A 17,262-nucleotide genomic window follows, 5' to 3' on the forward strand; every position below is an offset into this window, starting at 1 on the left:
AGGTTATGAAACCATAATAATTCTATACAAAGCAAATTAAAATAAATTATGAATTTCAATTTCTAATCAACTTAATATTAAATAATAAAATTTTTAAAAAAATCAATTAAAAAAAAACTCTGAACAAATGAATCAAGTCAACCTATCAAATCAATAACCCAAGTTATAAGGCCAAAATAACTCTATAAAAAGTAAATCAATATAAATTATAAAACTTAATTTTTATTTAATTCAATATTAAAAAATAAAATAAAAAATATATATAATAAATAGACTCAAAAACTTTAATAATTTTATAAAATATAAATTAAAACAAATTAAAAAGTTTAATTATGTGACCTAAAATTATATATATATATATAAAAGAAGTAATCCAGTCAACCACCTGACATGGTCTTAAGAATAGTATTGTTCTGCACTTGAGGGCCTAGCCGCTGTGGTCAATCGTGTGACTTGTTCCACCCCCGTCCCGGGTTCGACCCTCTATGTGCACGCCTGTCACCCCCGCAGTGCCTTACCTGATCCTGGGCTTGCAGGATGTCCAGCGGGCCGTGGGGAATAGTCGTGGTGCGCGTAAGCTGGCCCGGACACCCCACGTAAATCAAAAAAAAAAAAAAAAAAAAAAAAAAAAAAGAGACAATGCTCGTTGGCCAATGACTAGTAGTTGTAATTAACGACAAATCTTCAACTACTCTACAGTCTCATCCCAAGAAACCAACCAATCATACACAAATACACACACAAAAGAGAGGAGACGATTAGTATCCATGATTACACAGACTGAAAACCACCATAGACAAGAAGAAATCAAAGCCTATTTTGAGATATTTATAGAGAAGACATGGGCATGATGAGGTCTGAGGCAACTGGATCAAAAGAAGCAGCTGCGAGCAGCTCTCGATCACGTTCAAAAAAGGCCATGTCGTCTTCAGTTAAAGTCACCCAAGCCTCGATTCCTTTACCATCTTTAGCGTCCATAATTGAAGCCACATTCTTGTAAGCTCCAGTAGGAATGGTTACCCAGGTGGGCTTTCCCCACCCAAAATCGATACCGTAAAATGGGAGCCTGCAGAAACTGGTGTTTAGATAAAAGTCTATATTACCTTCTCGAAGCATGCTTGCTGCCTCTTGGAATGATTCACAAATAGCCATGGAAGCCTTATCTTTTCCAGCTTTCTTCAAGTAGTTCTCACCAAAATCTTGCAACCCTTTCCTTAGCTGACGAACCAGGCTTTGCAATTCAACCTCGCATTCAGTAGCACATGAAGCGAAATAACCCGCGAGGTTTCCAATAGTGTGTTCAGGCAAAGGAGGCACCATTTTCTTGCGTAGATTCACAGATTGTGAGAGAATAGAATATCTTAAATGCTCTGAGTTCGATCTTGCGGCGTTCATTGCGCATTTCCAAATCAGGGCTGTTACAGCTTCAACTCTTGTCATGTCACGCTTGTTGAAATAAACTACATCTCTAGAAGGTCAAGGATGGCAACCACTAGCTATCACCGCCCAACCGTCCAGCCACCAGTCACCAGCTCTCAGTCGCCTTCACACCACCGTCCACAGCCGCCTTCACATTTAAATGTTGAATTATCTTGTTTTGAATTTGTGTATAAATAGGTAGCTAAACTTATGTTATTCTGTGTGGGAGATGATAGAGAAAAACACTAGAGAGAAAGAGAGGGTGTGTATTAAAAGCTTTTGTTTAATTGTTGTAAGCTTTTGTTCTTGAAATAAAACAGTGTGTTTTATCCCCTCTGAGTGTTGCAAAACCACCACCAGTGGTTCCTCCCACCAACAATTGGTATCAGAGCCCCGTTCGTCAGAAAACAGAAGTGTTTTGGGAGATATCTGAATTTTCAAAGTTGTCAAAAACCAGTTTTGATCATTCCACAGTGTAGATCTCATCCATACGAACTCCCTAGCGTAAAAATCAGTTTGATCGGAGACGGAGGTAGCCCACACGCGCCACCTGAAGATTCAGCACTGTCGCCCACGCGCAGCCCACGCGCTCCAGAGGTTGAAGACGAGTGATCCACATGCGCACCATATCCGTGCCGAGCCGAGCCCCCAAGCCGATAGTCAAGCCAAGCTGCAACGAAGTGAAGCCGAGACGCAGCCGAGCATCAATGAGACCTAGATATTTCTGACTATCACATAAGAATTATGGTGATCGTCAATCAGATGAGAAGAAATGGAGAAGCCCTCACAGATGCTCGGATTACTGAGAAAATTTTGAGATCCCTAGATCCAAAATTTGATTTTGTTGTTGTTGCTATTGAAGAGTCTCAAGAAGTGGACAAGTTGACAGTGGATGAACTTATGAGTTCTTTGCAAGCTCATGAGCAAAAGATCGTGAAAAGAAATGGAGATAAGGCAATTGAGCATGCCTTACAAGCAAAGTTGTCTCTCAAAGACAAATATGAGCAAGAAGAGACTTCAACAAGTGGATATACCACTCAAGGAAGAAGTCCACAAAGACGAGGAGGTTTTCAGCAATTCCAAGGAAGAGGATCTTGGAATACAAGTTTTAGAGGAAGAGGTGGCAGACATACCACTAGAGAAGGCCGAGGACAACAAACATTCACTCCTAAAGGAAGAGGAGGCGGTTACAATAACCGTTATAAAAGAAATATCCAATGTTATAGGTGCAATCAATTTGGGCACTATAGCACTGAATGTCAAGGGAAAGCTCCATTAGAGGTATGTGAGCATGCTAACTATGCAGAGGAGGATGTCAATAGCAGAGGAGCAACTGCATTATTTGTCCAACAAGGACTTGACAAGAATTAAGAGAATATTTGGTATTTTGATTCTGGAGCCAGCAATCACATGTATGGCCAACGAGATCTATTTAGCGATCTAGATGAGACCATACAAGGTCTCGTTACCTTTGGAGATACCTCAAAAGTTTCATTCAAAGGTAAAGGCAACATCCCAATCAAGTTAAAGAATGGCGATCACAGCTACATCGCCGATGTCTACTATGTCCCAGCTATAAAGCATAACTTGGTGAGCATATGTCAACTTATGAAGAAAGGTTATACACTTTTTATGAAGAATTGTCATCTGACAGTTACAGATTACAATGGGAGATTAATTGCCTATGTGAAAATGTCCAAGAATAGGACGTTTTCTTTAAACATCCAATATGATGCAACAAAGTGTTTGAGTGCCATCACCAACAGTGAAGAGTGGCTTTGGCATCTGAGGCTTAGACATCTGAATTTCACAAGTCTGAAGATGATAGCAAGCAAGAAGATGGTCAAAGGTATGCCCTACATTGATCATCTAGATGAAGTCTGTGAGAGTTGTGTCATCAGCAAACATCACAGATCTAGTTTTGCTAAAGAAGTTAACTGGAAAGTAAAGAGGCCACTGGAGTTAGTGCACACAGATGTGTGTGGTCCTATAAAGCCTATGTCGACTAGACAAAATAGGTACTTCCTTACTTTCATTGATGATTTTAGCAGGAAGACGTGGATATACTTTTTGAAGAGGAAGTCAAAAGTGTTCAATTGTTTTAAAGATTTTAAAGCAATTGTTGAGAAGCAAAGTGGCTATAAGATCAGAACAGTGAGATCTGATCAAGGTGGAAAATATATTGCAAATGACTTTGAAGCCTTCTGTACACAACAAGGCATCAGACATCAAACAACACCTGCATGTACACCACAGCTGAATGGTGTAGCTGAGAGGAAGAATCGGACGATTCTTGACATGGCCAGAAGTTTACTCACAACAAAGAAGCTGCCCAAACAATACTAGGCTGAAGCTGTATCATGTGCAGTGTATCTACTGAATCGCTGCCTAACCAGAAGTTTGCAATCTGTCACTCCAAAAGAAGCATGGAGTGGTCACAAACCAAGTGTTACTCATCTTCGAGTCTTTGGTTGTGTGGTATATGCAAAGATCCCAGATGCAAGAAGGACCAAACTCGATGATAAAAGCGAGAAATGCATCTTTGTCGGATACGGTGAGAGAAGGATGGGATACAAGCTGTATAATTCCATCACAAAGAAGGTAATTATGAGTAGAGATGTTATCTTTGAAGAAGATAAAACTTGGCAATGAAATGATGACCAAGAAGTAGTCAAATGGATCAACACTGATTTGATCCTTGAAGATGAAGTGGAAGTACCACCAGTACTTGCAGAAGGTCCGATATTACCGGCAGATGAGCCACAAAGTCCGGTACACAGATTCCCTGTATTCAACAGGAGAAACACACCAAAATCATCATCAACACCATCATCAGCATCCTCATCAGAAGGACCAAGAAGGATGAGAAGTCTAGAAAAGCTGTATGACGCCACTCAAGTCATGGAAGATACAACTCTGTTTTGTTTCTTTGCAGATACTGACCCACTTAGCTTCAATGAAGCTATCACAGAAGAGAAGTGGATAAAAGCAATGGATGAAGAAATACATGCCATTGAGAAGAATGATACCTGAAAGCTGACTTATCTATCAGAAAACAAGAAAACAATAGGTGTCAATAGGTCTACAAGACAAAGAAGAATGCAAAAGGAGAAGTGCAAAGATACAAAGCAAGATTAGTGGCGAAAGGCTACAAACAGAGAGAAGGCATTGACTATGGAGAAGTATTTGCTCCAGTAGCCCGGCTAGAGACAATCAGACTGATGATCTTATTAGCCGCACAACATAGATGGAAGATATATCAACTTGATGTGAAGTCAGCATTTCTGAATGGCTTCCTAGAAGAAGAGATCTATGTTGAACAGCCACTTGGATACATTGATGCTGGAAATGAAGGCAAAGTATACAAGTTGAAGAAAGCTCTCTACGGTTTGAAGCAAGCTCCGCGTGCTTGAAATACCAGAATTGATAGGTATTTTCAGGATAATGGATTTGAAAAATGTCCATATGAACACGCAATATATGTGAAGAAAGAAGCAGATGGCAACATATTATTTGTATATCTATATGTTGATAATTTGATCTTTACCGGCAACAACCCTACCATGTTTGAAGACTTCAAGAAAAGCATGGTACATGAGTTTGAGATGACAAATATTGGTCTGATGGCACACTTTCTTGGCTTAAAAGTGGTGCAGAAAGAAGAAGGGATTTTTGTATCCCAAAGCAGTTATGCCAAAGATATTCTTGAAAGGTTCAAGATGGAAAGCTGCAATCCGGTATCAACTCCAGTTGAGAATGGAGTAGAATTGAGGAAGAGCAAAGTTGGAAATGTTGATCCAACTTACTATAAAAGCTGAGTAGGAAGCTTAAGGTACTTGACATGTACCAGACCGGATATACTCTACGTAGTTGGTCTTATCAGCAGATACATGGAGACACCAGACCAGTCTCATTTGAATGCAGCAAAGAGAATTCTTCGCTACATCAAAGGCATAATAAATGAAGGTATGTTTTATACCTCAAGTACAAATTTCAATCTCACTGGTTACTCGGATAGTGATTGGGGTAAAGATCTGGATGAAAGAAAAGCACAACGGGGTTTGTCTTTTTCATGGGAGATACATTTTTCACATGGTCATCCAAGAAGCAATCAATTGTCACGTTATCAAGCTGTGAAGCTGAGTATGTTGCTGCCAACTCAGCTGTATGCCATTTAATATGGTTAAGGAATTTGCTGAATTTTTGGGATTTCCTCAAGAAAGTCCTACAGAGCTCTATATTGATAATCGATCCGCGATTGCATTGGCAAAGAACCTGGTGTATCATGAAAGAAGTAAACACATTGATACACGTCACACTTTATCCGAGAGCATGTAAAGAACAAAGAAGTCGAGCTGATATCCTGCAAGACAAATGATCAAGTTGCAGATATTTTTACAAAGCCATTGAAGAGAGAAGTATTTATCAGATTGAAATTCATGCTTGGCATGACATCCCTCGATTGAGTTTAAGGGGGGAATTTGTTGAAATAAACTCCATCTCTAGAAGGTCAAGGAAGACAACCACCAGTTGTCACCGCCCAACCGTCCAGCCGCCAGCCACCAGTTATCAGCCACCTTCACACCACTGTCCACAGCCGCCTTCACATTTAAATGTTGAATTATCTTGTTTTGAATTCGTGTATAAATAGGTAGCTAAACTTATGCTATTCTGTGTGGAAGATGATAGAGAGAAACACTAGAGAGAAAGAGAGGGTGTGTATTAAAAACTTTTGTTTAATTGTTATAAGTTTTTGTTCTTGAAATAAAACAATATGTTTTATCCTCTCTGAGTGTTGCAAAACCACCACCAGTAATTCCTCCCACCATCAATGCTTTCACTGACAGCTTTAACCTGAAAAGCAGCAACCTTGGAGGCATCAAAGACAACTCTCTTTGTAACGCATCTGTCACGCATAAATTCAAGAGCTGCAGGCCTTGAAAGCGATATATTTTGAGGAGGAAATACGGATGATGCGTTGAATAAAGGAAGTACGGTACAGTCGCCAGAACGAAAAGCCGCAGCTGCCCAAGCCTTTATGAATGTGCTAGTAACCGGATCAGCTACCTTGTGAGAGATGCAAACTCCAATCGCCAACCCGCCGCAGGCAAAGAAATTTGCTTGAACAAGCACTAGACTACCCGTGAGTTCCTCTGGCGACTCAATCCCAATAGGAATGAATTTTCTTATCACCTCAGCATCAGGCTTTTCAAGAAACTTGGACAGAAGACAGCTGACTCGTGCTTCAACAAAAAAAGCTCCAAAATCGTTGCATTCAATAGAGGCATCATCTTTGATTCTGCCAGCAAGTGGGTAGAATCGGGATAAGGTTTCAGACAGTGATCTCTTTAGCCGCTCGGATTTGTGAGCAACCGTGAATTTCTACTGAAAGTTTGAGTAGAAGAGAACCAGAGGTTCGTATGCCACAGGAGCAAGCTGATCCAGAAGGCGAAGGTTAAACTCTCTTAGGTGATCACGGGTTGTATTGAATTGTATACAGCTCAATCTTATTCACGTCCACAATGAAGCCAGCAGTGCAGTTCTGTCCTCTCTGTCTTCTCCACATCAGCAGCTTCAACAATGAATACAGCAGTGCAAATCTCCAGCAAGTAATAGTCACAAGCAATCCTGCAATCTTTAGTTAACTTCTTCAGCAAGCAACAGTGAAGAAGTTAGAGTTTGTTAAAGCTGTTAGAGTTAGTTAAAGCTGTTATAGGAGTCTGTTATTCTGTTAATTAACCGTTGCTTATTCTGTTTATTCTGTTTCCATACTAGTCTATATAAACAATGTAATAGACAATGGTTAAAGGTTAAGTAAAAAGAGAGAAATTCAGTTCATTATCTCGATTTCAATATGGTATCAGAGCATTTTCTTTGAAGTTTTCTTTCTGCATCTTCATCCTCTTCATCAGTTCTTTCTTTCTCTTTAACAATGGCTGTCAATCCCAACCCTACATCAGAGATGGATTCTTCCAATCCTTTCTTCTTGCATCATGGTGACAGTCCTGGAGCCATGATCGTCTCAAAGCCACTCAATGGTGAAAACTATAATTCATGGAAAAGGGCGATGATGATGGCTTTATTAGCCAAGAACAAACTCAGTTTTGTTAATGGCACTTTGCCTAAGCCATCCAATCTTTATGATCCTCAAGGCTTGGCATGGACTCGTTGCAATAACATGGTCCTCTTATGGTTGCTCAACTCTGTTTCAACAGAGATTGCTAATAGCATCATTTACATTGATGATGCATCTGAAATATGGAATGACCTACAGGATCGGTTTTCTCAGCACAATGGACCACGAATTTTTCAGCTCCAGAAATCTATTTCATGTTTGTCACAAGAAAACAATTCTGTGAGCTCATACTTTACTGCTATGAAAGGATTATGGGATGAGTTAGGAAATCACCAGCCAATCCCTACTTGCACATGTGGAGCTTTGAAAACTATTCTGTCTTACCATCATCAACAACAAGTTTATCAGTTCCTAATGGGATTGAATGAAAGTTATTCACAGGTTCGAGGTCAAATTTTGTTGATTGATCCACTGCCTTCAATCAATAAAGTTTTCTCACTAGTCATCCAAGAAGAGAGGCAACGTATGATTTCTTCATCAAGCCTCTCATTCAATCAGAATACGACTGCTTTGTTTACAAAGACTGTGTCTCCAACTCGTTTTGCCGGTAACAAATCCTTTCATATTCGAAAAGATCGGCCTATATGCTCTCATTGTGGTATTTCTGGTCACACTGTGGAGAAATGTTACAGAATTCATGGTTTTCCACCTGGTTACAAGTTCAACAGAGGAAAGAATGCACCTCCTAGTGTTAATCAAGTTTCTGGCTGCAATACCCCTCAGCTTCCTGTTACTTATGAACAATGTCAGCAGCTTATTAACATGTTCAAATCGTCCATCTCAGAGCATGACTCGTCTGTCAACCAAGTTTCCTCATTTGCAACTAAAGAATCAGAAGTCTTCATGCCAGGTGATAATATGACAAGTGCAGGTGATTCTTCACTCACAAATGATATGCAACTTTATGCTCTAGATTCAAAACATTCTGTTTTTGCATCTTCCTTGTCTTTAACTCAACAGTCTTCACTCACAAATTCTACCAAAACTTCTTGGATCATTGATACTGGTGCTACAGACCACATGATCTGTTCCATGTCATTTTTTACAAGTATTACTTCTGCTGTTTCCAAATCCGTAAGATTACCCAATGGACAATATGCTTCAGTTACTCACATTGGCACAATTAAGATCTCAGAATCTTTTGTTCTCACTGATGTACTTTGTATTCCTTCTTTTTCATTCAACTTAATATCTGTTAGCAAACTAATCAAAAATCTACAATGTTGTGTCATCTTCTTATCAAAGTTCTGTTTTGTTCAGCACCTTACAAGCTGGAAAACGATTGGTGTGGGTAAAGAAGCTGGAGGTTTATATCATTTGCTGCAAAATCCAGTTTCTGTTTTACCTAAGAATTTTGTTTCTGTCAATTCTGCAAAATTTGTGTCCAATCATGTTGTCACTGATTTAGCCTCTGCTAGTTTCTCTGTAAACTTTGTCAATAAAAGCTTATGGCATTATAGATTAGGACATCCTTCAGACTTGCCTTTGAGATTACTTTCTCATGTAATTCCTCAAGTTCTACATGAATCAAATAAGAATTGCAGCATCTGTCCATTGGCCAAACAACATCATTTATCTTTTCCCCATAGTTCATCCATTTCCCCACAACCTTTTGATTTAATTCATTGTGATATTTGGGGTCCCTTTTCTACAAAATCTCTTACTGGTTCATCATATTTTCTGACCATTGTTGATGATCATACCAGATTTATATGGATTCACCTTTTAGAAAATAAATCTCAAACCAGAACTCACATTCAAGCTTTCTTCAATCTGGTTGAGACACAATTCAATGCTAAAATCAAGTGCTTACGGTCAGATAATGGAGCTGAGTTCAACATGAGCCATTTCTATGAATCAAAGGGTGTTGTCCATCAACTAAGCTGCGTTGAAACACCACAACAAAACTCCACTATTGAACGTAAACACCAGCATATTTTGAATGTGGCTAGATCCATTCGTTTTCAGTCACATTTGCCTTTACAGTTTTGGGGGGATTGTATTCTTACAGCCGTGCATTTGATAAATAGAATTCCTACTCCTATACTGCACAATAAGTCTCCTTATGAAACCTTGTTTAAATCTCCTCCATCATATTCTCATTTGCGAGTATTTGGCTGTCTCTGTTATGCCAATACTCTTCTTCGAAATCGACATAAGTTTGATCCTAGAGCTAAGCCATGCATATTTCTTGGTTACCCCTTTGGCATGAAAGGTTACAAACTTTATGATTTACATCTCAAAACCGTGTTTGTTTCCAGAGATGTTGTGTTCCATGAAACTATATTTCCTTTTGCACTCATGTATCCTATATCTCCTAATGATTCTGTCTTACCTTTGCCTATTCCAATACATGACTCAGCAATTCCTTTACTTGATCCCTTACTTACAAATTCTTTCCCATTGAGTTCCATCAATGATTCATCTTCTAGTTCAAGTAACATGAATCCCACTACAGAACCATGTATACCATCTGCTTCAGACATTACACCACAACCCAGTAGAAAGTCTTCTAGGGTAAAACATACACCTGGATATTTGCATGACTATCATTGTCATATTGCAACCTCCACTTCAGATCCTGCACCTTCGTCTACAGCTTCAGGTATTCCTTATTCTCTTTCTTCAGTTCTTTCATATGATCATCTTTCCTCTACTCAAAAATTGTTTAGTCTCTCTGTCTCTGCACTTGTTGAACCCACATCTTATATCCAAGCTGTTAAACATGAGGAATGGCGTGAGGCTATGGATAATGAGATCAAAGCACTTGAACAAAATGATACATGGACTGTAGTTGATCTCCCTGCTTCCAAGCATGTTATTGGGTGCAAATGGGTTTACAAAGTCAAGTTAAAATCTGATGGGACTTTGGAGAGGTATAAAGCCAGGTTAGTTGCCAAGGGATACAATCAGTGCAAGGGATTGGATTACTACGAGACTTTTTCTCCTGTGGCTAAGCTCACCACTGTAAGAACCCTTTTAGCAGTTGCCGCAGTAAAGAAGTGGGATCTTCATCAATTGGATGTGAATAATGCTTTTCTTCATGGCCAATTAGATGAAGAAGTCTACATGTCTTTGCCTCCTGGCTTTGCCAAACAGGGGGAGTCCAAAGTATGCAAGTTACACAAGTCCATCTATGGCTTAAAGCAAGCTTCTAGGCAATGGTTTGCTAAATTTTCTTCTGCCCTGCTCGAGTTTGGATTCATCCAGTCCAAAGCTGATTACACCTTATTTACAAGAGCTTTGGGGGGTTCATTCATCGCATTATTGGTTTATGTTGATGATATAATTGTTGCCAGCGATAATTCAGCCGAGGTTTCAAAATTTATCCAACTGCTTAATGATAGATTTAAGCTAAAAGACCTTGGTCAGTTGAAATATTTCCTTGGTTTGGAAATCGCTCGCAGTGAGCTTGGCATCTCTGTCTGTCAAAGAAAATATGCCTTGGAAGTTCTTGAAGATACTGGTATGTTGGCTTCAAAACCAGTACAATTTCCAATGGAACCTAATGTGAAATTCTCTAAAGATTCTGGACAAATCTTAGATGATCCTACTGCCTACAGACGGCTTGTTGGGCGGTTACTTTATCTCACTATCAGCAGACCTGACATTTCATTTGCAGTGCAAGTCTTAAGTCAATTTATGGACAAGCCTAGAGTTCCTCATTTAACTGCAGCAACTAGAGTCCTGCGCTACATTAAAGCATCTCCAGCTCAAGGGTTGTTCTTTCCAGTTATTTCTAGTTTACAAATGAAGGCATTCTGTGATTCTGACTGGGCAGGTTGTGTTGATTCCAGAAGATCAGTAACAGGATACTGTGTCTTCCTTGACAATTCTTTGATTTCTTGGAAATCCAAGAAACAAACCACTGTATCCAGGTCTTCTGCTGAGGCTGAGTACAGAGCAATGGCATCCACTTGTTGTGAGGTTGTGTGGCTTCGCAATCTTCTTCAAGACCTACAGGTTCCACCTCAAACTACTCTTCTGTATTGTGACAGTAAAGCTGCTCTTCACATTGCAGCTAACCCTGTCTATCATGAGCGTACAAAACACATTGACATTGATTGTCATGTGGTTCGCGAGAAGATTCAGTTAGGCATTCTGCGCACTTTTCATGTTTCCTCCAAACACCAGCTCGCGGATATATTTACTAAGGCTCTTGGCTTCTCTCACTTTTATCCTTTGTTGTCCAAGATGAGCCTTCATAACATTTATTCTCCTTGATCCTTTTATGCGTCTCATCTTGAGGGGGAGTATTGAATTGTATACAGCTCAATCTTATTCACGTCCACAATGAAGCCAGCAGTGCAGTTCTGTCCTCTCTGTCTTCTCCACATCAGCAGCTTCAACAATGAATACAGCAGTGCAAATCTCCAGCAAGTAACAGTCACAAGCAATCCTGCAATCTTTAGTTAACTTCTTCAGCAAGCAACAGTGAAGAAGTTAGAGTTTGTTAAAGCTGTTAGAGTTAGTTAAAGCTGTTATAGGAGTCTGTTATTCTGTTAATTAACCGTTGCTTATTCTGTTTATTCTGTTTCCATACTAGTCTATATAAACAATGTAATAGACAATGGTTAAAGGTTAAGTAAAAAGAGAGAAATTCAGTTCATTATCTCGATTTCAATAGGTTGGCGAGGATGGTTTTACGGCTTCTCTCGTAATGATCTCGACAGCCATCTTGTTCTCCTACAGTTTCCCAACAGAACTAAGTAGTAGGAGTGCTAATTTTCTCACTCTGCGTTGGAGGCAGGGAGAAATAAAAAGGGATGAGCCGATGAGGTGCAGCCTGGGTTCTGATCAGGTTGGCCAGCTCAAGAAAACAACGTATACCTACTGTGACGATGAAGGCTAAAAAACTTATCTCCAGCTGGCTTATCCATTAATTAATAATTAATCATAATAAGCATATTAGGGAACAGCTAACTTATGATAACTTCTAAATGAACTTTATTACAATGAAAAATCTTATTTTATTTTATTATTATTATTTTAATGATAATAATTCAGTAGTCTCATTGTGTTAAAAAAATTGAAACAAGTTTAATATATTTTTATTTTTAAGAATAATTAAGTTATTTAATCATGTCAAAAAATTTGATAAGAAATATATTTGGAAATAACCAATTGATTATATATATATAAAAAAAATCATATTATTTTTAATAGTAATGTTATTAGGTTTTTTTAAAATGGAAAAATAATTATTTTATTGATACATTCTCCGGTGCAATATAATGATTTTTAGGTTTTTTTTAATTTCAATTATAATCCATGCATCAAAAGAAAAAGTGTCAGGATCGCTTGCCAGCTTTCCAGACATAGTTAAGTACTTGCTTTGACTTTGAAATCTAATCCTTTATGCAAAATATCAGCTCATTAAATTAGTATGTGAATTGCCTGCCGGAGCTGCAACAACGGAAAAATATCTACCTTTATCGAAGCAAAAATATTTTTGAATAAAAAATAAGAGATTCGTTAGCTTCCACTTATTTAATTTTTTTTGAGGTATTTCAAGCGGTTTTTTGTTTTTTAAAATATTTTTTATTTATAAAATATATTAAAATAATATATTTTTTATTTTTAATATCAGCATATTAAATGATAAAAAAATCAAATTTTACAGGGTTACAGTGGAATTTTGCTAAGAAAACCAAAATTCTGTGAAAAAAGGAATCAAAACAAGCCATGCCCATGAATACTGGACTCACCACCTCACCTGAGCTGAGAGCAGTTGCGGTCCAGCACTTGATACATGTTGCTAACGTTGCTGCTTCTGCAATCTTGTGTGAAAGGCACACCCCATTTGCCAAGCCACTACAATCAAAGAAACTTGCCTGGATTCTATAGCTGCAGGCAGGAATTGTTTTAAAATTTCTGTATCAGGATTTTTAAAACGTCAGAGAGGACGCATTTGATTCGAGCCTCAACATATTCAGCCCGGTGATCATTACATTCGATGGAAGAATTGCCTTTGAGCCTGCGCCTGCGAGCGGATAAAAATGAGTTGAGGTTTGAGACAGTGAGGTCTCAAGTAGCAGCGGACTTTCAGCGGCTTTGACAAGGTGATCCTGATCGCCATAATTCCTTGGCTAAAAGAGAAGTAGTAGTGAAGTGTAAGATACTGGAATGAACTGATCCACAAGAGAGAGCCTCAGGGTTCGGCGCGAAGGGGTGTCGGAGAGTAAATGTGCTTGCAACAAAATCTGGGCAGTACACAACATCTGCAACCCCTCTAACAAATCTTCCCGATCGAATCTAAACCTCTTTTGCTGATGCACTATGGCCAGTTGACTTATTCATAATAGTACATAAAACAGGAACGATTTTGGTGAACATTTCCAACAGATTCAAAATCATGTCCAGCTTCTCAACAAAAGCAAAAAAAGTTATGATCAAATTCATATTATGAACTATGCTAAGACATGCATTTTAAAGAGCATGATCGGTCATAATCGCACAACATTTTCAATTTCACCCCTTTATTTTGCGCATATAATTTAAACAGGTAACATAAACCTCAGACAATCAATTGCATCTGAACTTTTTATCAAGAGATTATTCGATTTGCACGTGTAAGCTTACTTCATGTCTCTCTTCACCGCTAGAAGGGAGGCCATAGAAATCTGCCAAGTAGGCCAGAGCTTCCGAGTTGTTTTCACAAATTTTCCACAGGGATGCAACCTCTCCTTTAGAGACAGTACCCCAATTCTCACAATCACGAAGAAAGTCTAAGAGCTTCTGGTAGTATGAATCATAGTTCATCACAAGGAAGGGAACTGGAAGCTCTGATCCAATTCTTTGAAGTTGAATCAGTGTTAAAATCTCAAACATCTCATCTAAAGTACCAATTCCACCAGGAAGAGCAACTACAGCAGTCCTATCTGAACAACTACTCCTAACAGCAGCATCCACCAAACCATGCTTTCTTGCAGAAAAAAACCTACATTTTATTCAGAATGGTTCATGCAACTGTTAAGTCACCAAAACTATGATGATTATGTGTCCAGCAACTGCAACATTTACCTGCATGTAAGATAAGTTTCTGACGGTAGGTAAGAATGAAAATTTGAGGCCGTCCATTCGCCAGCTTCTTTAGCTATCTTAAATCCACCTACAGGCTTTCCTGCTTCAAGTGCGCCTTTAGTAGCAGCATCCATTAGGCCTGGACCAGCCCCAGTCCATGATGTGCAGTCCAAAAGATTTGCAACCTGCAGATTACACATGTAAAAGTCATTAAAACCCATTATGGAAATTTCATCCAAGGTGTTTCTTGAAAATGTTGAAGGCCAATAATTATGCATATTAATGTATGCTCTACAAAAATATATAGGAACACGACAAGCAAGACAAGAATTGATATTACCTCTCTACCCAACTCTAGTGCTTGCAAATAATGTGGATGATCATGTCCCATTCTTGAAGAACCCAAATAAACAACTCCCCTTCCAAGCCTATGTATGAGTTCATAGCATCTCCCTATCTCTTTTCTGATCTTCAAACACGAAAGCCAAATTATCAAACAAACATTTAACATTTTTTCACAACTTCATACAACAAGTAAATGGTCACCTAGTCAATATAGCAAACAACAGTAACCAGGAGCACAAGATTGACCTCTGTAACCAAATCGAAGTATTTTTTAAGGAGAATCCAACAAATATGTTCTGTTGGATAGTAATATTTCCATAGAAATGCCCACAGTAGAAAGAACATGGCCAGACAAGGTATGATCGCAAATCATATCAATGAGACACCGCAAGCTATATTCCTGATATTCCCAAGAGATAGTTCGGCAGGAAAATCATTTTGTTATACAAACAGCATGAAGCTTGGATGCCAGATAGGCTGAGTTGAAGGAAAGTTTTTCAATAATAAAACTTCGAATACTGTGGATTTTGCTTCACCAACTGACCTGGACAGAAACTGCAACTGCAGACCCCACGTGAACTTCTATAAAGGAGACATCTTCAGATAACTTAAAGTGGCCAGTAGAAGTATTTCGTGGATCGTGGTTATCAAAGAAAGGGACCACCAAAGACTAACGGAACTTATGAGCAATAAGCATAGTGCTTAAGCCTTGCATAATTATTGTACAGAAAGATTCACCGGGAGAATCTGTAACTTGTCATAACATTAGCTTCAATGGATTAAGCAAGGTAGCAGAAACCAAAATTTTGAAGTAAATGCACTCACTGAAGTGCTGAATCAAGCTAAACTAGTAGCCACGTTGAGATGTTTTGATAGCTCCCTAAATTAAATCTTGACAAATAAACAAGTTCGCTGAAAGAATATCAACTCCTGGGAACTTAGAACGAGTTTCCTTATCCATTAATGCTTACATTGCCAAATAATTTGGATGTCCACTGTTTCTAAAAAATTCTACAAAAGAAGCAACGGCTTATGTTAGAACAAACCCTACTGTTTAAAATCAAGTCCTTCAATTGCAGAAAGCAATGGCATTGCCTCCAATACTTTAATAATCAAGCATCGTCTGCTCAATATAGTCACTTCACCATTTCCATACTTAAACTCCATTTCCATCACTCAATTTCCAACACCAGCACTAGCTGGAAAACTACAACCTTTGAGTCGCATGTTTTGTATCCCAAAACAAGTCCAAGAAATCTCCAAATCATTTTCATTCTCTCTCTGTCAAAGTTCTCCATTTCTATGTTGGTTACCAATCTTCTATTGCTTCTACTAACCATAGTAGACTGCCTCCCTAAACATACTCTATAAAGCAACCACAATCTACTACCTAGAAAACAGTCGAAGAGAGTAAAGAGAAGTTCATTACAAATTTATTAAGCATTTGCAATATACTAATAAATGACACAAACTGAAAGGCCAAAGACCCTAAAGCAGAAGCAGAACACTTGTGGAGGAAAAATGTACAAGAGAACAATTAGAAAGTGGGATTACCTCGGTTGGGCTTGTTCTCTCATCAAAGTCAACCAATTCACTCTTGCAGAGTGAAACTCTTATTTTGCAAGGCTTATTAAATTCTGAGCACATAGTGCTAAGATTAAGCCTCTCTTTTCTACATAAAGGTGGAAAGTTTCCAGTATTCCTCACCAAAACATGAGAATCCAGTGAACACCCAATTGAAAAACCCATCTTTGTACCTTCAATATGAGTCAAGTTATGTTAGTGTTGCTTCATACAAGGAAGTGGGCATGGATGCTTTAACTGTAACTTACAAGAAATGTAAAATAGAAACAATGGAGGTCAGCTTTTGCAAGGTGGGAAATAAAGATTCTGGGTTTCAGCAACTTGCTTGCTGCCAATTGCTAAATAAAGCGATGATGCCTCAAAATTAAGCGGGTTGTCAGTGGAAGTTCATTAAACCGCGAGTTTGTTCCAAATAGAGATTGATTGATAGCGGACTTTGAAGGTTGGAATCTAGAGCAGACAAATAGAGAACGATAGGAAAACCTGCAAGTTTTATTAATTAGATTCCAAACGTTTCAAAAAACTCTGAATCGTATTTTTTTTAATTAAGATTTTTTTTAACAATTTGTCAAATTTTATTTTCAAATTAATACTAGGATAAATATGTACATTAGACTGAAAATGTTAGTGTTTATCAACTATTTTACCCTTTATCTTTAAATTTACTCCATTTTAGTATGCCCACGTTAGATTTGTCTCTCAAAATTAATTAAATAACTTTATTATCTTTCTCTTAAATTAACCAATTAATTTTA

The 17,262-nt window shown here is 38.3% G+C and overlaps 2 protein-coding genes across 3 annotated transcripts; both read right to left on the reverse strand.

Annotated features, from left to right (window-relative positions):
• Positions 1-646: 646 nt before the first annotated feature.
• On the reverse strand, positions 647-13,634 carry LOC133705209 (vinorine synthase-like). Its single transcript, XM_062130344.1, is given in 5 exon segments — positions 647-1,460; positions 6,246-6,896; positions 12,181-12,241; positions 13,264-13,402; positions 13,507-13,634. Coding segments are annotated over 5 exon segments (1,611 nt in total). The 3' UTR covers positions 647-828.
• A 232-nt stretch (positions 13,635-13,866) lies between these two features.
• On the reverse strand, positions 13,867-17,041 carry LOC133704762 (uncharacterized). 2 transcript variants are annotated; one of them, XM_062129725.1, is made up of 5 exons: positions 16,756-17,041; positions 16,478-16,680; positions 14,919-15,047; positions 14,579-14,763; positions 13,867-14,495 (listed from the first exon to the last, which is right to left on the reverse strand). In XM_062129725.1, the coding sequence occupies exons 2-5, from the start codon at positions 16,670-16,672 to the stop codon at positions 14,111-14,113; spliced, it is 894 nt and encodes a 297-aa protein (XP_061985709.1). In that variant the 5' UTR covers positions 16,673-16,680; positions 16,756-17,041; the 3' UTR covers positions 13,867-14,110. The 2 variants fall into 2 exon arrangements, with proteins under 2 accessions (XP_061985709.1, XP_061985710.1); XM_062129726.1 differs by lacking the exon at positions 16,756-17,041 and having other exon boundaries at positions 14,919-15,042; positions 16,478-16,617.
• Positions 17,042-17,262: the final 221 nt, after the last annotated feature.

This window comes from Populus nigra, chromosome 10 (genome assembly GCF_951802175.1).
Source record: "Populus nigra chromosome 10, ddPopNigr1.1, whole genome shotgun sequence".
Taxonomy (NCBI): domain Eukaryota; kingdom Viridiplantae; phylum Streptophyta; class Magnoliopsida; order Malpighiales; family Salicaceae; genus Populus; species Populus nigra.

Bases quoted from the DNA above. Each gene is read 5' to 3' on its own strand.
- LOC133704762 (XM_062129725.1), bottom strand. From the start codon at position 16,672: ATGGGTTTTTCAATTGGGTGTTCACTGGATTCTCATGTTTTGGTGAGG. The intron at 15,048-16,477 runs GTAATCCCACTT...TCGTGTTTGAAG, and splicing joins AGAGAACAAGCCCAACCGAG to ATCAGAAAAGAGATAGGGAG. The intron at 14,764-14,918 runs GTAATATCAATT...TGTAATCTGCAG, and splicing joins CACTAGAGTTGGGTAGAGAG to GTTGCAAATCTTTTGGACTG.